Here is a 19413-nt window from a genome sequence, read left to right as displayed (position 1 = left end):
TGTTGCAGACGGATGATAACCCTGCAGCTGCCCAAGCAGATACACAGATGGTTCATGCTTCTGGTTCTGTCCTGATGCAGCTCAGACTGGGTTAACTGCATTCCCTCTTTTGTGAGCAGGAATAACTGAGCCACATGCCAGGAATAGGCACACCTGGGTCCTGCGGCTGCAGGTTTCCCATGGTTGGGAGCAGAGCTGTAAGATGAGCCAGGTCTTCCTTTGCCAGTCCTGTGTCAGCAAGGAGCAAGTCTGCAGATCTTTTTGGAATTAATTGGGAATATGGTTGGAGTTTTTTCTGGATCTCACAGCAATGCTGCAGCAGGATGCAGAACATTGCCTTTAACTCTATTTCCCCTGACGGGGCTGGGAATTGAGCCAGAATAGGAGAGAGTGATGTCCATGACACTGAGGCTTAGAAGAGGTGAGTGAGCTTAAAGCAGAGATGTGCTGCTGATCTCTGCCTGACTGCATGAAGGATTGGTTGTCTTGGATGCAGTAAGGCTTGGGAAGCATTCTAGGATAGCAGGATTTTTATGACAACTTTTATTGTTACTTAATTGAACAACGGCTGGAAGCTGCTCCTAGCTAACAACCACAGCTTAATTCAGATACAGTCTGAATTTAGTGCCTGGGATGTATTTGAGAGTGGTGATGGGATGGGCCACAAAGTAAAAGCATGTGGGTGTCACAGACGAAGAAGGTTTTGGTGTCTTGCTGCAACCACTATCTTCATATGGCACTGTCAGCTCTTCAGACCTTATGCCTTGCCTCTGACTTTTTGAGCCCCTCTTGCCTCTTCCCTCTAATAACTTTCTTCCATCCTTGTTTAGGGATGTTGCACATTTGTAAAGTCACAGGCTCTGTGTGTTTTGAGGTTGTCTTTTAATTATGGGGAGTGCTGTTCCTCTCCTCTGCAGGGTTACTTCCTTGGGCAATGAGCAGTAGATCCTGCCCTTACAGAGCATTCAGCTAATTAGTATTCTTGTTTGTGTGGCCACTGCTCCCAGCTCCCTGCGGAGCAGTCAGGCTTGCTCTGGACTGCAAATTATTATCTCAGGGGTTTCTGGTGGCATTTGGTATTTGTATTTGTCAAGTGTTTTGATGGGCAGGAAGTTATTTTCAGAATGTTCCAAGGAAAAAGAAAAAGTAGGTCTTGCCTGCAATGGAAACGGCCTTTGCTTGGGAACGTCCTATTTGTCCACTGTTTGCAGGGCAACCTGTGCTCCAGGAGGCACCTCTGGGGCTCCAGTTCTGGGCAGCCTCCATTTAGCTGTTGGGGAAAGTGTCTCCTGAAGGCTACTCATCTCCCTGGAATCAGGCTTGGGTTCAACCCTTCTCAAACTGAACAGTTCCTCTGTGCCCCTGGACTGTGTTTTTGATGTGCTTGGCTGAGCTGTTCGGGCAGAGCTGAAGTCTTCTGGGGAATAATGAAGGACTGTCCACTGAGTGCGAGTTTGACGTAGGTGCTTCTAAAAGCCCTGGAATTAATCCCTGGGAGTGGAAGTTACTTGTGGAGCAGGTAACTCGGGAGATACTGTCAAGAAAGGTAATGAACTTTTCAATTGTGTTTCCCACTGCAGTACCCTCACTTCTTGAAGAGAGAAGGCAACAAGCTTCAGATCATGCTGCAGCGGCGGAAGCGGTACAAGAACCGAACCATTTTAGGCTACAAGACTCTGGCTGTGGGGTCTATCAACATGGCTGAGGTGAGCTGCACTTGACATGGTCTCTGTTTACACAGGTGGATGTTTTCCCTTCTCTTCAAACTCATTTTTATCCTTTTCCTCATTGAGAAGTACCTGGCAGGATTTCGTATAGCTGTCGTAATAGCTGTAATCAATATTCACAGAGCAATATTTTAAATGGGTTTTACTACTGAGTAATAATATTGAGCGTTTTCTGCATCATATCTTGAGAGCTAAAGCTTTCACAAGGCTAGCTTATGACCTTGTGAGGGTTTTGTTATTGTTTTGTGGCTCTTTTTAGAGTTAGGGGTCCAGATCAAAAGTGCAGAACAAGACAGATAGGGTCACTTGGGCAAGCCTTTCAACCTTGAGAAATGGTAAAGTTAAAGCAAAGTTTGCTGTGCTTCTCAGTGCAACAGTATGACAGCTCAGCATTAAGTAATTCCTCCCATTTTGCTTAAAACACCTTTTACCATTCTTATTTCATGGCTGTTGGTAATGTAGGTGGAGTTCTATTCATGAGAAGTAAATGATAAAGTTAATTCTGGAATCAAGTAGGGATAAATTATTCACTAAGGCTTTCTGAATGGTGTAGCTCCATGCTTCATTATTTCATGCCCTGCTTAATGTCTGCTGTTTCTGTTTCTGAGTATTTAGGGGTGGGCTTAGCAGTAGCAAGTCCAGCTTAATCCCAATATTTTTCATCAGACTGCATTTTGTCAACAAATCATTTTTATCCAAAATAACCTGGCCTTATGTTGTGGTGAGTTACTACTATACTAAATAATTCATTATAAAGACTACTTCTCTTCTGTGAGTTCAGCTTCCCTCAGCCTTGCAGTAAATGGTGAATTCCTCATTTGAATTGGTCAAGTTTGTGGTGTTGCAGCTAACATTTTTCCTGTACTGTGTTTGAGTTGTTGAAGAACTAGAAATTAAATACTGCTGTAAGGCAGAAAACATGTGGGCCCATTAATTAGAACCATCAGGGAACTTCTAAGTGTTGGGCATTTGCTGCTGCATGTGGTTTCTCTTATGTCTGTTTGTAATGTCAGCTGACTGAGATCAGAAGGTCAAAAATGTTCAAAGGTGCACCATGTTAGGAAATAGTTGCTCTCCAGCTCATCTGGAATATTTATGAAATTGAAGTCTTAAGGAAAACAAATTTTACAAGCTCCCCCCCTTCCCTTTTCAGTTTATAGGATAATGACCCCTGAACTGCACTGACTCATTCCTTAAAAAAAAGAAGTTCTTGTATCTGTTGAAACAAAGCAGCGAATTGGAGTTGAGGGTCTGAGCAGAGTTTCAGGGCAAGGGCATGTGTTCCTCATCAGCTCAGGTCTGTTTAGAGCCACGTGAGGAGCTGACAAAGCAGCCTGGTGTATGTTGGAAAGCTGAGGTGCAAGAGAGGGGATATGCTTGCTGACTTACATTCTGGGAAGAGCCCTGTGAGTGGCAAAGGAAGGAGGAACCTGCACTGAAATGTCCCTTTGCCTCCACCACTGTCTTGTTTTTCGTGACCTACTGCTTCATTATACTGGGGTAGCCAGTTCCTCTGAGATTCATGGGCTGGCTCTTTGGAGCAGGGATTTTTGCTTTAGGAAGCACTTTACGTCTGTATCTCACAAAGAATTTTTGCCTTTACTGGCTCTTCTGCAGGGCTTTAAGACAAAATTATGTTCCTTAATTAGGTGTTCATAAGGTGGGTGACTTGATAATTCAAATCAGTACTGTGCCATGGAAGCCTATACATGGTAATGAGGTAGTCAAGTACTGTGCTTCAGGGATGAGCTAATCACCTGTTAAGCTCGGAATGTTTTTTCTTTCCTTCCATCACTTTCATTAGTAGTCACATATAATCTCAACTAACACTGTGTATTGCCTGCAAGTGGCTCCTGCAGTTGCAGGGTCTTGGCTGCTTCTGTTCTTGGAAATGTGGAGTAACTGTGTTAACATAAATAACTCTTGTAGTATGCAAATGATGCAAGTGTAAATACATTTAAATGCAGATTTGTACAGCTTAATTTCTGTCCCAGGTCATGCAGCACCCAACAGAAGGTGGCCAGGTTCTGAGCCTTTTCAGCAACATCAAAGAGGCTGCAGTGAAGGTAGCAGAAATCTGGATCTTCTCCTTGTCCAGTCAGCCAATCGACCATGAAGACAGCACCATGCAGGCCAGCCAGAAAATCAAGTCAACAGGTAAGAGTTACAACCACATGCTCTGAGGACCAGAACCAGCTGCAGTTAAACCCCACCTGAGTTTAGATGCTGCCTGAGACAAATGAGAGCTGGTTTGCACAAGTTCCTGTGTCTGTAACTGATTAATACAAAGAGAACCCACTTTGCAAATGAGTTGCTGTGTAAGCAGGGAGTGTGACAGGAGTGGGGGATCAAGTTGTTAAAGCTTCTCCTGCATACCAGACCAGGCCTAAGCCATCCAGCAAGGGTTAGCTGTGTTCTCACCAACCCTCTACCAGCATTACTGGTGGGTGTGTTGAGAACCTGTAGCTTCTCACCTGGATAAGTGTTGTATTCAGGAGATTCACATTTAAGCTCCTCTTCCATCTTTTTTTTCTTTTGAGTATCCTACAGTAAATCTCATTAACTTTAGATGAGACCTGCAAACCTGCAACGTGTTTTGCTATGGATGATGGCCTGGTTTAATGAGTGTAGATGGCCTGGTTTAATGAGTGTAAATCCATGGTGTTGTGCACTATATAGGGAAGACACTGGGTTTCTACTTCTGATCATCTTTTTACATGGCACCAGCTTCTACTCACTGCTGCAAGAGTGAACTGTTTGAAGGTAGTTCACACAGGTGCTTGTGTGTTGTTGCCTGAGTCCAGGCAGCTCACCTGAAGTGTCATTTCAGTAAAGGATTTAGACTCTCCTGTCATGTTTTACTTGCTCCTTTAAGCCAGTTATGCCCATGTTAGGGGGAAAAAGTAATTTGACCTGTGGAGAAACCTCTTTACTTGCTGCTGTCTACTAGGTGATCCTTTCCAGAGTAAATTGAGGTGATGTGTCAAGGAGCCTTATCTATGTGCTGGTCATTCCTTCTTGCTGGAAGTGTTTCTCCTTGTTCCTTACCTCCAGACAGTTCCCATCTCACTGGTTCTAGCACAGATAGATGCCTGCTAGTTTATCTTCTCCTTGTGTGCCTCCTTTCTTGATTTGTGACTCGGCCTTTTCTGCTCCTGAGATGAGACCATGTCCTCACCTTAAAGGAGTTTCACAGGACCTCTCCCCTCTTTCCTTCCCTTTCAGACAACTATTCTGAGGAAGAGTACGAGAGCTTCTCTTCTGAGCAGGAGGCCAGTGATGATGCCGTACAGGGCCAGGTACTGTTTAGGGCATGGTTTCTCTCTGTGAGCTCAGTAGAGCAGGTACACTCTCAGCTCATGCTTGAAACTAAAAGTCTGTTTCTTTAGCTAAGCCATGCCAGTGTGAGACTGTAACCAAGTGTTTAGCTGTGGTGGAGAAAGCCTGCACAACAACCCATTTCTTCTACCATGCTGTGATTTATCTGTTCAGATGTTTGGACATGATCTCCCTTAAAAAACATTAGTATCCTTGTGTTTCTCTGCTTAATGGTCAAGGCATGACTCTATTGCTTCTATAGTAGTGATTGGATTCAAAGAGCCCAACTGGATCCCCAGCTGTAGTTAAAGGGCCAGTGGGGTCTGAGGCAGTCTTTAGTCTTTAATACCTTTTGCAAAATAGGTCCTTACAGAGAACTCACTGGTTAGATGCGAGATGCTTTTGAGTTTGGGTCTTATTTGCCTTCAGACTCTGGCATCACCTGCCTTCCACCTCTTGGAGTGTACCGAGAGAGGAACCCACCAAAATGTGGGGTTATGACTGTCCTTGTTCCTTGAATGTAAAACTAGGGCTGTTTTGCTTCTCCAGGCTGTTATTCCTGTGTCTGCAGACCTGGAATAACTGCCTTTTCCCTCTACCATCGTAATTGCAATTAAGGCAAATGCTGAATGCCTGGAAGACAGGGCAGCGGGTTCATCTTCATAGAAGGAACATTTTTAGTGCTTAAATGCTCATGTGTCACAGAATCATAAGGTAACACAGGAATCCTCTTTCTGTTCAGGATTTGGATGATGATGAGTACGAGCTGGGGAAGCCCAAGAAGCAGCGGAGATCGATAGTAAGAACGACGTCCATAACCAGGGTCGGTGGAAATTAGTTATACTAACACTGACGGGGTTTGGCCAGGATGTGCAGTGCATGTGGCTTGTGGGAGCAGCAGTACTAGGCATGCTGCCCCGCAGAGAGCTTGGGGGCACTGTCACAGCATGCAAAGGGCTAGGAAAAGCAGCCAGTTCAGGGAGTGGGACCATCCAGGGTTGTGTGCATGTGCTGTCTTCAGTGTCCTTTGGCTGCAAAGTTAAGGAGCTCTAAAAATCATGCAAGTGTATGAACTTCCAGTCCCATTGAAGAAGCCAGTGCAGGATCCATGCTCATGTAAGTCCTGAAAGTAGCTGTAACTGAAGGAAAGCTCTTCTATTTGGTCTCTGCATGGGAGAGGCCAGCAGGAGGGTTTCAAAATGAAGCAGCTTAGTCAAGGCCTGGAGTTTGACAGATGAACATGAGGTGTTGCATGTGGTGCTGAGGCAAAACAAATAGCTGGATATTATATATATAGAAGCTTTGGAAGGATGCATGCAGCTATCCACCGCTCAAACAAGCACAAGTGTGCCTGCAATGCTGCACTTGTATGGAGCAGGGACTTGGGCTTGACCAGTCCATAATGCAGCTTTCTGCTTGTACAAGTGTTTGTGCATGTCAGTGATGACAATAGCTCAGAATCAGCGAGATGCATTAGGTTTGGTTTTGGTCTTAGGACTAAGTTTGGAGATCATTCTACCACCTCTAAGGCTATTTCTGAAATGCATGGTTTTATAAAGTTTGAAATAAACCCTGTTTTGACCTGAATCTGACATTATAAAGATCCTTTCTGTGAGACCAGGAGTGTGCTAGTTCATATCCTTGGTGTCTTTAGTATTGTTTTGAAGTATCAGTGACCAACCAGGACAAAATTCACCACTTGGTTATTAAGGAACCAACTCATAATAGGAAAGTCTTTCTGGCCCTGATCTGTGAACTGATACTGAATCTCCAGTGTGTGCAACTGGTGCAAACCCAGGTTTGGTGCTGCTACATAAGTTAATATCAGTGCAGCTCCAAACCAAATCTCCTTGCTGTCAAACCATTCAGGCCAGCAAACAGCTCTTGTCATGTCACCTTAGCTACTGCATTTTGTGTCCTCCCTCCACAGACTGACCAGCTGGTCCAAGGTGATCTGTGTGATGGATGATTTTGCTTGATGTCCTGAGCCAGAGGAAAACCCTCACTATCGTGAGAGCATCTTGGCCTCACAGGTGCATTGGAGACAGAAATAGGGCAGTCTTTGAAGAGTCTGGGGCATTTATTCCACCTAAACTTCAGCTGTCTAGGAGGTGGCTGCAGCTCACAGGATGTGAGTTCAGAGGTAAAGGGCTAGTTTTGAAGACATGGGTTTGTATGAACTGTCTGAGGCCAGAGTGGGAGCGAGCGGTTGGACTTGCAAGAAGAGCTCATGTGAGATACAGGAGAGCCAGCAAATGAACAACTTTCCTCACTTAAATGTGTCCTGGTACCAGCCACTTTCTACTCCCTTTCCTTCTGACACAGGGATGCCACTTCAAAAGCTCTGTACCAGCCCTCAAACCTAGGCCCTTCTCATCTTCCTTTTATTCACACTGTGCATATTGGGTTGGTCAGTGACAGGCAGAGAAGGGTTGGGCAGCTCATGGCAAATCTCAGCTGTTTCATCCTGCAAAAGAGGGGCTCTTAGGGGCAAGCAAACACAAAAGAAATGCAGTGGTTTGGCTTGTGTTGTTTTAGACTTGGTCCTTGCTGTGTCTAGGATCTGGGTCTGTGACTTGGGAAGCATTTTTGTGATAGGGACAAGAGCTAAGGACAAGCCCCACAGCTTTTCTCCAGTGCTACTACTCAAATAAATGAACCTGCCAGGATGAACTGCGAGCTCCTGCAAAAAAACCAAACCCATGCTTTGGTGGTAAAAGACATAGTTGTTCTTTGGGTCAGTGGGTGGATGCCTGTGTTGGCTCACCCTTGTTAAGAATCAGAAAAGCTGGCAGTCAAATGTTTGCCAAAAATCTGTCGAACAGGTATAGGAGGTGATCTGGCAGATAAAATGATTTGTTATGCCCTGTGTGTCCAACCAAGAGCAATGTGCCATCTGTCAGGGCCAGAAGACTTATATTGCTTGGTGGAGTGGGACTTAGGTTGTGGTAATGCAGGAATGAAATTATCATAGGTGTGGAAAAGCTGATTTCAACATAAGAAGAGCAGAGATGTAGTCTGTGGTGCCAGGAGTTGTTTGATTTGAGGCAGCAGCTAGAGCACCAGTGTGAGATGTGTCTGGGCTTCTTGCAGACTGAGAGAAAAGTTCACTTAATGCTTTACTTATGTAAAAGTGTCTTTAACTTACAGCAACAAAACTTCAAACAGAAGGTTGTGGCATTGCTGAAGAGGTTTAAAGTGTCTGATGAGGTAAGTAATTAATTCTGTAAGTCTTCCTGTCTTCTGTGTTGCTCTCTGCTTGGAACATCTTGCTTTAGTCTTCAGAAACACTCTCCCATTTTCCCATAGTTTCCCTCATTTTGTTTTGAAGTCTGCAGTGGATGTGACCTTTCCTTACACTCTGGCCTTGCATGGAGGCTTGAGGGCCAGCTTCTAAATGTCAGCAAACATTTTCTAGATCAAGTTTTATCAAAAGCAGATTTTGGCAGCCATCTGTGTACCCATTAGTTTTGCAGACTGCTTTGAAATTATCTTTGACCCTTTCAAAGGCAAATAGTCTATGGTGTATATTGCTTGTGAAGTTAAATCCCAGCCTATTTGATCATCTCACTAGAACAGCCAGGCAAGACATGTAAAACTTGGACAGGGAGCACAGATCCCCAGGAGTCAGCTGTTTGGTCATAGCTGAAAATGATGAAACAGATCCAGAACCCCTGTGTAACATTAAGTGTCTAATATAAAAACAGTTAACAACTCGGTTGGCTGTTTGGCCGTGTGTTGATTTTGTGGCTTGTGGGAAAGAGTGAGTAACTCCTCGTGCTTCCTTATGCTTTCAAACAGTCCTGTTAGCTTTGCTGTTCTTCCCAAGTTAGCTCAGCAGAGTCAGCACCCATAGCTAAGGGCTCAGACAGCTGAGCTGCTGCTTTTCCAGAGCTGCCACTCAAAAAGCAAGTCTGAACTGAGCACAGCTCCCTGCTTACTCTGGAGGATGTGCAAAGCAACCAGCAAAGTTTAATGTGAGGTGTCTGTTCTGCCTTGTGTGTGGGTGGCAGTGGATCCTCGTCCAGGTTTCAGGTGCCTCCTGTGGACATTTTTGGGTATCAAATGAGAAGTTGTCAGGGCAGCTTTTTCAGTAAAACCCAGGACAGGTTATGCTGTTGGGAATACTGGAATTTTGTAGTGGTTCTAAGAAAACTGGGACTCCCTTGCGGCCTTTTCAAAGCATTATTTATAGAATGGGGTTGAATAATGGACATAACCTGTAGTTAAATGGCTTGGTCATGGATGCCTACTCCAATATGAAACTCCTGCTTAACCAGACACTGACAAGCTTGATCCAAAACATGCATTTCTCATACACTTAATGTTCCTGTCAGATATAGTATCCAAGCACCAGGAATAGAATCTTACTCCCAGGACTGTGTACTGCAGTCCTGGGGAGAGTACAGGTGATGTGGGATCGATCTGTCTCCTGACAGGCTCAGTGATACCTGTTTCTGTCCTGTGTGTAGGTTCTGGATTCAGAGCAGGACCCAGCAGAGCACGTTCCAGAGGTGGAGGAGGATTTGGACCTTCTGTATGACACACTGGATATAGAGAACCCCAGTGACAGCGGGCCAGAAATGGAGGATGATGACAGTGTCTTGAGCACTCCAAAGCCAAAGTTAAAGTAAGTGTGAGGCAGCTTATGCTGGGCCAGAGAGAGACTATGCACAGTGTCAGCACAGATCAGATGTTGGTTTCATACCCACACCTCCATTCTGGTTTTCCCCCTTGTTGGAGCCCTAGTGTGTGCTGTGGGAATGGGAACAACTGCTTGTGAGCTTGGGATAGTGTGTGTGGGGTCTAACTTCTCCTCAGTGTCAGTTCTTCCCTGTTCCCTTTGCAGATGTTATGCTGCCCTGCCACCTGAGCACAGGGGGTAGGAATTGCTGACAGGCAGGCAGAGTTTTGAGGAAGTGGTAGAAACAGATAGGAAATGTGTGCTAAGGTAGAAGACAGTGTTGTTGGAAGCTGCAGAAGTAGTGGCAGAGATGGGCAAGGCAGACTGTCTTTCTGGAAAGGCCAGTAATACCCTGTGTGGAAAGACAGTCTTTGCAAGGATTAAGGAAACAGAACTGCAGAAAACAAATGAATTCCTCAGGGCCCAAGGGCACTGACTGCAGCACACGTAGATACACTCAAGCCTGTTCTGAAAGGGCTTTTGTGGGCACTGATGTGTGGGTCAATCACAGCACTGTAGAGCTGAGCTGGGGATTGCTGGCTCAGGGTCTTGAGCAGATACAGAACCCTGAGCTAACAGGGTTCTGTGTCACATCTCTGCCCAATAAAGACTGGAGACATGAGACTGTTTGAGCTGCACTCATGCTTCTGACTGGTGTGTGGTTGTGTGCTCAGACCTTCACTGTTGTGATGACTGAAAAAAAGCACTGAGGTGCTGACCGCTGCAGTTGGTCAGTACAGCACCTGCTAAATACTGGCTAATTATCAGGTGTACTAATATACTCATTAATGTACAATAACCTAGTTGGTCTGAGAATAAATTCTGAGTCTAGAGTGACTTGTTCCCTATCAGTGAGCCAGAATATCAAGAATAGATTGGAGCAGCAGTGATAAGTGATGGGGTTGGTGGCTTACAAAGGCTTGGAGCTTGACCCAAGATATCACCAGTTGGTAGGCCCTACCTTGAAGGGATTTGAAAGTAGATGTGTTGTGGTAAGCAGCAGTTTGAAACAAGCAAAAATGTTTTACTGTACACACAGAGTTCATATCCTGTTCCCTGGAGCCAAGGAGCTAACTGTTCTGGGATATGTGATTACTGGAATAATGCTGGAATTGGAACTTTACTGTGTCTGGTCCTGGAGAGACGCTTTGTGGCTTGCTGCATCCAGTTCTTGAGTTCATATCTTGAAGAGGATGTGATAAATGCTGATGGCTTGTAGGCAGATTTTTCCTGCAACAAAAAAAAATCAGTTCCTTAAATTGTAATTGAGTCTTGTAGCCTGGTGTGATGAGCTGCCTCTTATGTGGAAGCACAATCTGATTGTGTGTGTGCTACCTTATCTTATTGAGCAAATGTGTAATTGGAGCCTAGGGCTGAGTGCCAAATCCAGATGCAAGCTGGAAATAAAATGCATATTAACACCTTGAGTCACTTACCCGCAGGAGCAGAGTATCAGGGGGATGGGAGGGGAGGCAGTAATTCTAGTTGCTGTATTTCAGTCAGGAGCTGGACCCTGTCTGGAATGTTGTGTAGTTCAGTCAGCATTTGCTACGTGAAACAAGATGGTCATTGTGAAACTTTGCACCTGGTGCTTGGGATAGTAAGGACACAAATGCTTGTGTGGGGTCAATGTGCATTCTGTTCTGCTGTGGGAATATGCTGGACCACATGCCCACCCTGGATCTTATGGAAGCAAAAGCTGCTGTTTACTGTGTAGTGTGAGAGTGTGCAGGCATTCCTAATAAGAGCTTTATAAAAATAGTCTCCTGTGTGACAGTCAGACAGTGTCAGGGCTAGACAGGGATCCCTGGACTTTTTGGCTTCTCTTACTGTCCTGGAGATCTTCCTCTCCTTTCAAAAGTAGCCTATAAATTTTACTGGAACCACTGGGGAGCAGTAAGACCCCCTGGGAACAGTCATGTTGCTTTGCTGTGAATGTGGTGGACTTCTGTGGTGTTTTTGATAATAAGGAAGTCATTTTGCTTTTCTTATTCAGACCTTATTTTGAAGGACTGTCACACTCCAGCTCTCAGACAGAAATTGGTAGCATCCATAGCATCAGGAGCCAGAGAGAGCCATCAAGTCCTGTAAGTCATGTTTCAAGAGTTACCTGTCTGCAGGTAATATAGCAGACCTGCACTAGCTCTATTTGCATGTGTAAATTAAAGCACCCTCTCTGACCTCCTCCAAAGACTTGGATGCAGAGATATGAATTTTCTGCTAAGGAAACACGTTTGGTTGTTGGTTTTCCTTGGGGGGTTGGGGCGTTTTTTTGTTTGGTTGGTTTGGGTTTTTTGTTTTGTTTTCTTTTTTAATGCAAATATTGTATTAACTTAAGGATACATCTTTAGGTTATGTATTAAACACTCGCTAATGGTATGATTAGTTTCAGATTCTCAGGTGAAGTGACTGCCAGGGTGAGAGGTGTTGCCTGGGAGTTTTAGGGACTTTTTGGCACTGTTTGGAGGAGGCTTTACCTTACTGTTTTTGGCATATTTTTCATGGTGACTGAGAGTGAACACTGAGAGGCAGCTCAGCCCTTTTTCCATCCCCTTGTGGATGGGCATATTGGCTGCATAAAGGGTCAGTCCCATTCCAGGGCACTTCCTTGCCTCTACTGTGTATTGTGCATGAGCTCAACTACATCCCACACTAATATGTTTGGTCCTGGTGTGGCCAGGAAGTGCTCCTGTTCATCCTGCAGAGCCGTGCCACGTTTAAACAGAGAAGTCTGTCTCTTGAGTAGCCTGATCCAGAGAGTGTGGCTGGAAACTGTCCTCGTGCTAAACCTCCTGATGATTTTTCTCCTCTCAAGCAGGTAGAAGTGCCTGAAAAGACAAAGAGTCTTGGAACCAAACATACAGGAGACAGTATTTCTGACACTGTCCCTTATGTAAGTTGAAAATGCATTTGTTGATGTTCCTCCTGTCAGTTTGGGTGTCAGCTTGGAGCTGCGTTCTCTGCCGTGTTTCTGTCTGTCCATGTAGTTGCATGTGCAACACAACCTCCATGGGTAACATCAGCTGCAGTGAAGATAACGCTGAGCTCTCCTCCTGACCTTGGTTGTTGGAGGTTCTTGTCTTTCAGCTTTTTACAACTGAAATGCTCTACATGGCCTTCTGTTCAAACAGCCTTTCTCTTGGTTTGAGGAAGGCTGGCCCAAAGTATGCCACTGAGCATGTGTACCATCCTGAAAAGGGTTCTCAGGCCTGTTCCATGCTATTGGACAGAAGTATTACTTCAAGCTGAATTGGCAGAAATCAAGCTGTTCCTGGGCTAAAAATCCCAAAGCTCAAGTTGCTCTGCTGGGGACATGAAGTGTGTAACATTTATCCCATGTCTTTCTCTCTCTGCTAGTTCATTTGGGTAAACTGAATTAATCTGCATTGCATGAGGAGTCATGTCCCTGGCTTTTAGCTGGGAAGAGGGCCTGTTCCAAATAGCATCCTACCTTTTCTACCTCAAGCTCCCTTGTGAGGCAGAGCTGGGAACTGGTAACCCCAGATAGCCAGTATTGGCTTCTCCCTTTTGGCAGTGAGTAGCATGTCTGGAGGAGGAAGGCTCAATGTGCCCCAGTCAGAGCAAAACTCTCCAGGTGAGAAGAGAGGAGGGTTTGTTCCTGGTAACTCTGTACCCTGTGTTTTTCCAGGAGTCTAACCAGCAAGCTGAGGTCCAGGAGGCTGAACTCCCCACACCAGATGTGTTTGTTGAGAAGCTCCCACCGAGCGGGAAGATCACTAAGACAGAGTCCCTCATCATCCCATCCACCAGGTAGAGAGAGGGGGGACAGCATTGTGCCTGCTGCAGGGCTGCCCAGGAGGTCAGGGACAGCGTACTAGGGTTTGGTCATGATGCCACTGACTGCAAGGACACCCTCCTTGTGTTTGGGCATTTGAATGATGGGTCTTGAGCACTTGGTAAAGGAATGCTCAGAGCCCTGAAGGGCAGCACTGCTCTGAGGCTGCTTTGGTCTCCTGTGTTGTACCTGCTCCATGACCAAGGAAGTTTTATAGAACTCTGGAGCTGCTTGCTTAAAGATACTGTTGCTAAGTCAATATCTGATGCTGATTTTGGCCTGAAAGGTGGTTGGTTGTCAAGTCTAACCTTTAAACCTTCCCAAATAGGATAGTGAATGTGGGCGTCAGCAATCCAACAGTATAGTTTCTCTAGTTTGCAAGTAGATAGTTGTTCTTTTGGAGGTATTTCTGTGCTGCTTGGGAGTGCATGACTGCAGTTGGCACGGCTGGATCCTATTATGCTGGTGTAGCAATAGCAGAGCAGTGGTGTGGGTCTAAGCATGGGCTGTGGAAGTCTTCCTGGGACTTCTGGGAACGTGCTTTGTAGCTGAACCTTGCACTCTGCACTATCAGAAGCAGAATTAACAGGTCTCAAGCTAACTCAGATCTACGTGCACAATTCCCCAGTGCCTTCACTTGCATTATTGAGATTGCCAGACTGGGAGATCTGGGATTTGGGAGGTGGGTCTCGCTCAGATACGAGCCAGCTCTGGAATGTAAGCACATCTCTCTAGCAGGTCTGAAGGGAAGCAGACGGGACGTCGGGGAAGAAGCACATCTCTGAAGGAGAGGCAGCCAGTGAGGCCACAGAACGAGAGAGCCAACAGCCTGGACAATGAGCGCTCTCCAGACACCCGGCACCACTTACAGGTGTGAAAAAGATTACTATGTCTCCAGCCACCCATAGTTTTTCCTCTTTTCCAACTATCTCCCATGGTCCTTTTCATTCTGGTCCGAGTTCTCTCCCTGCTGGAAAGGAACTGGGCCCTGTAGCTTCAGGAAGGAGGGAATTTATGTCTTGGCTAAAACTGCATCTTCCATCCAGTCTGCTGGGATTTGCCAGCTTGTTGTTTTGTCAGCCAGCCATAAACTGAAAACACTGGAACAGATTGTTAGAATGAGAAATGAATAGGAATGTGTTGAGGAATTACTCCTTTGAACTAAGGCAGATTGCTAGAGATTGCAGTAGGGGACTGACTTGTGCACAGCATATGTGCCATGCTTTTATTAGCTGCAGGACTCACTTATTTCCCTCTTTGGAGGAGGCTGTTCCTGGCTTTTATGAATCCTAAATTGTTGGGCTACTATCAGTTGGTATAAAGTGATGTAAGTTAAAGTGCATGGCAGAAGAAGTAATGGCCAACCAGTCCAAGGTGGCTAATACTGAAGAAGCTGCTGAGTGTCAGTCCCAGCAGCCCATGTGCTGCTAGTGTGCCTTTGCTGATGGGACGACTGACCAGCCATGCACGCACAGCCACCTCTCATGAATTGCAAGAGCTGGAGGTGGTGGCTTGATGGTTACAAGTGACATCTTCTACTGTTCTCTTCTCCATGTCTTTATTTCCAGATCCCCAGGAAAACAGTGTATGACCAACTAAATCACATCCTGGTTTCCGACGACCAGCTGCCAGAAAACATTATTCTTGTCAATACATCTGACTGGCAAGGCCAGGTAAAGGCAGGAGACGTTACCTGAAGCACAGTTCTCCTGCGCTGTTCCTCCTCAGGAATGGACAGGCCTTGAGCTCTACCACTAACCAAGTAGGTTCTGTTGCTTGGTTGGAAGAGCAGTGGTGGTGCGTGGGGGCTGGCAACCTGAGTGCTTAGTGCCTACAGGTTGGATTTCATTTGACCTGGAGATGCTGTGGGTCCTATAAAGCTTTTGCCACCTAAATGTTTCCACAGAGGTGTTTTCTCTTCTATAAAATGCCATTCCTTCTGGTTAGCAGCACACTGGGAATGTCTTGACCCTTGCACTTAAAAACCTGCTTCTAAACTGTGGCAGAATGGAACAAAAGCAGCAGGGAGGTCTGACCTGTGGTTTAGGCTGAGATTTCTAAACGCAGGTGGTGAACAGAGGAGAAAATATTTTGGGTCAGCTTCGTAGCTGTGCACATGCACTCATGATTCCTGACTGCAGGTCTGTCACCCCATCCTTTCTGAGTGATAGTTTTGTTAAGGAGAACCCTGAGCAGTATGTTTTTTCGCTGGCAACAAGGGGTGGTTTGTTACAGGTTTGGAACACATTTTTCTCCTTTTGGAACCTTATTCTGAGAAAGCAATAAATTATGTATGGCAGAGGACCAATAAACATGTGCTGGGTGACTGTCGCCTGGAGAACTTGTGCCAGGCATTTGGAGTTACACTGTCTGGTTTGACTTTCTGCTTCTGGAAGAACTAGGGTCTCAATGTGTGAGAGAGCAAAAATACCAGCTGAACTACTCATTCCAGCTTCTCTATACTCGGAAGACAGAGAAATGCCTTCTAGAGATGAACAGAAAGCATTGTAGGTCATCTTCCAGTGGTTCTGGCAGCTTGTACCTTCAGTGTCAGATGACATGCACTTAGCAATGGCTGGGTTGTATAGATTAGCAGTACAGAATTTGAAAGTGTGAGATAATTGCTAAGTGCCATAATTATGTCCGTGTGTACCCAAGCTGTGTGTTGTTCCCCATTAGCTGCATGGAGGGGAAACAGTCCCTCGTGAGGAACATGTATGTTGATAGCACCCATCCCTTTTTTCAGTGCTCAAGGGTGGGCAGAACATTGCATTTGTTTAAAACCTCTTGAAATCTGGGAGAGATGCAACTGCAGTTCTAGAAGCAGGCAGGTAGACAGTATCTGCTCTTACCCAGTGCTGTCTGCTAGGTGAACAGCCTTCTGCTGGAGCCCTACCCTCTGTGGCCATAAAAACTGTGCTGTTCTGGAGTTGTTGTTGCTATGTTTGGGATATGGTCTTGTTGTCTGTCAAGAAGGTGTTTCCATTTTTCTAGAGGAAAAGCTTTCCTTTGGCTGCTGCACAAGGACAAGGTGTTTGAGAAACGGCTATATCACTTACAAATCAGACACAGGGAGAGAGCCCAAGTTTGGGTATGAGAAGACCTGGGAGGTTGGGGGAGGCACATTTTCTTCTTGTGACAAACTGTACCAAAAAAGGACTATAAAATATTCTGTTCTCTCCTCAGTACCTATCAGATGTCTTGCAAAAGCATACATTGCCAGTGGTCTGTACATGCTCCTCCGCTGATATTCAGGCAGCTTTCAGCACTATTGTCTCCAGGATACAGAGATAGTAAGTTCTTACCTTGCTTGTGTTGTTTGTCTCAGCTCTAAAAACCTCTCAGTTCCTGTGCCCCAGGGCCCAGGGAGTTTATTTCTCAACTACTGGATGAAGCTTCTGCCTTTCAGTACTTCTTCCAACCTGCTCTCCTGAGGTCAGAATTGTGTGGCTCTTTAGCCCTCACCAACCTTGCAAAGTTGTTCATGTTCTGCCATGTGTGGGGGGATGCAAGTCACCCACACCAGTGATTATAAAAGGTTGTGCTTTGGAGGCTGCCTCATAGCTCAGATACATGCAGCAGTAAAGCATGAAAAACTAATAAGTGTTTTTTAAATAGTTCTTGCTTCCTCCTCCAAGTAATTCCCAAATTAATTCCTCAAGGCACTCCTTAGTTATCTGCTGATAGCTGTGGGTACCTGAGAGTGTTCTCTGACCCAGCAGTTAGTAGCAGTAGGGTACATCCTAACCTAGATAGTTGAATCCAGCCCTTTAGATGATCCAAATGTGTGAAAGAAGAAGCAAGGAGACCAATTAAGAAACTACTGAAGAAATGTTGTATTTTATTAATAATGTTTTAAGCTGCTGATTATCATTGTGATACTGCTGTTTGTATTGAAGGAACTCTCTTCTGCCATAATTGTTATTAACCTTTTTTTTTTTTTTTTTTTTGTTACTTGGTCTGAAATACGTGGTTGAAACACGATTACAAATATGTTTCCTCTTTTTCTGTCTAGCTGTAACTGCAATTCACAGCCTCCAAACCCAATTAAAATTGCAGTGGCAGGAGCCCAGAATTACCTCAGTGCTGTATTGAGGCTCTTTGTAGAGCAGCTGTCTCACAAAACTCCTGACTGGCTTGGCTACATGAGATTTTTGATCATCCCTCTAGGTAAATAAGGAACAGTTTTTCTTCATAGAAAGATGAATGGCTTAAATGTGCTGTGTTTGCTCAGTAGAAGGCTTTCTGGAAGCTTTGGCTATAGGTATATGTCTGTTAAATGAGGCAAACTGTTGTATTATTGTGTAATGCTGGTGTTGCTGCTCCTGCGTGAGTGAATTTCATCTTTACGTTCTTGATGCCAAAGTCTGCTTTGTAAACCTTTTATTTGAAGCAAGGGGTTAAGTACTTCTTCCCCATACAGAGAGATTCTTATATATCTTTTTATCATGGTACAATAAATGCACAGAATAATGTCCTAGAAGCTCTTTCCCTGGCCAAAATGTTAAATTCATTGGGCACCGTGTTTCCCAAAGCAATAACTGTTCTGGCCTCCATGAACCTGACTCCAAAAATGTTAGTGGAGAAGGGGTTGAAAATTTTTTAAAGGCTCTGAAACTGCTGAGAATTTCAATTATTCAGATTACATGCATCTTTTGACCTTTCCTTTACGTGCTGTTCTCCTCAGGTTTTTCCCTCAATTTTTCTGCACCTTATCTCTGCCTTTTAAGCAGCTTAACAAGCCTGCCTGACTGGAAAGTTACCCAACTTCAGTCACCTGTGTTGAAGGAAATAGAGTGGACTGATAACAACATTAAGGGTCTTGTTCTAGTCAGAAACTTAAGGAATGTTGTAGTGGCAATGCCTGGGAAGCCACACAGTCACTGATGCTGTGGGCAGGGACCTCTGGGCAGTGCTGGTGTGGTAAGAGTGTGAGGCCAGGAGCTGGTCTAGTCCAAGTCTTGGCTTGTGTGAACAGAGCACTTGGGTGATGTAGGCAGCAGAAAACTTTGAAAAGCCTTTTTCTCGATGTTTTCCAATCTTCTAGGATTGGGACCAGGTGATGGCAACTCCTGTAGGAATTAGAAGCTGGTGGCCCAGCACCATGAACAGTGGAGTTAGGCTGCTGATTCAGTGGTAGGATTTGCAGAAGTCAAATGAAAAAGGCAGAAGAGAGTTGGATCCTTCTGTAAGGAAAGGCATTTAGTTTCCAAAGTGGTTGGCAGGAAGAGAAGAGAGAACCCTTTTGGGACTAAAAACAAAAAAATATTTTCTGCAAGGTTCAATGTGCTTTGAATGAGAATCTGTGTGACTGAGACTTTGATCCTCACTTGCTGACTGTCTCCTGGCCTCAGAAAAAGAGTTTTCTGTCCTGCAGTCATTAATGATTTGAAAAACGTTCTCTCTTTGGAAGTGAAACACAAGGTTCAGCTAGTGTGGCTTTGGGTTGACTTTTTAATCATAAAACTTTGTTTTGTAATTTAAAAAAAAAAAAGAAAAAATTAACAAAGAACTTTGATAATGAAACTGCTTCAGAACTCTGAATCCTTTTTAAATGTACTTCAAATATAGAAACTTCTCTAACAGGGCCTTTTCCATAGAAGTCTGCAGTGTTTCCTGATCGAATCAAGAGCTTATTTCTGGCCAGCCTTCTGGCAGTTCGTTAAAGTGATTGAGGAGCAACCTCTCATTTCTGACAATTGAAAAAGCACCAAAGACAGAATGGTGACCGTGCCATAAATGTCTTAAAGGAAAAGTCTCTGTGCTGCTGTCAATACTTTTGAACTAGGGATGGTGGAATTTTTCCTAAGGTGGTTTTACCTTCTGAATCCACAACTACACTCTGCAATGACAGTGGTTTATTAATAATGAGAAATGCTTAGTGTCTG

General features: G+C 44.9%; 2 protein-coding genes across 10 annotated transcripts in view; both read left to right on the top strand.

Annotated features, from left to right (window-relative positions):
* The window catches only part of MTA1 (metastasis associated 1), a 229881-nt gene that overhangs the window by 103098 nt on the left and 107370 nt on the right, over positions 1–19413 (top strand). The window lies entirely within an intron of this gene.
* Positions 1–19413, top strand: part of PACS2 (phosphofurin acidic cluster sorting protein 2) — a 78428-nt gene that overhangs the window by 31877 nt on the left and 27138 nt on the right. For 3 of the 9 annotated variants that reach the window (XM_051805059.1, XM_051805003.1, XM_051805049.1), the window contains 13 exons: positions 1581–1706; positions 3722–3884; positions 4953–5026; positions 5788–5868; positions 8196–8255; positions 9518–9675; positions 11726–11816; positions 12545–12622; positions 13379–13500; positions 14261–14396; positions 15094–15198; positions 16712–16818; positions 17541–17695. In XM_051805059.1, the coding sequence (XP_051661019.1) occupies positions 1581–1706; positions 3722–3884; positions 4953–5026; positions 5788–5868; positions 8196–8255; positions 9518–9675; positions 11726–11816; positions 12545–12622; positions 13379–13500; positions 14261–14396; positions 15094–15198; positions 16712–16818; positions 17541–17695 (1456 nt within the window). The remainder of the gene's footprint in view (positions 1–1580; positions 1707–3721; positions 3885–4952; positions 5027–5787; positions 5869–8195; positions 8256–9517; positions 9676–11725; positions 11817–12544; positions 12623–13378; positions 13501–14260; positions 14397–15093; positions 15199–16711; positions 16819–17540; positions 17696–19413) is intronic. The other 6 variants (XM_051805068.1, XM_051805038.1, XM_051805028.1 and 3 more) reach the window with 6 other exon arrangements.

This window comes from Manacus candei, unplaced genomic scaffold, assembly GCF_025592945.1.
Source record: "Manacus candei isolate 608988 ecotype Guabito, Panama unplaced genomic scaffold, ASM2559294v1 h1tg000005l, whole genome shotgun sequence".
NCBI classification, from domain to species: domain Eukaryota; kingdom Metazoa; phylum Chordata; class Aves; order Passeriformes; family Pipridae; genus Manacus; species Manacus candei.
Note: the sequence above shows the minus strand (reverse complement) of the source record. Positions and strands in the feature narration are given on the sequence as shown.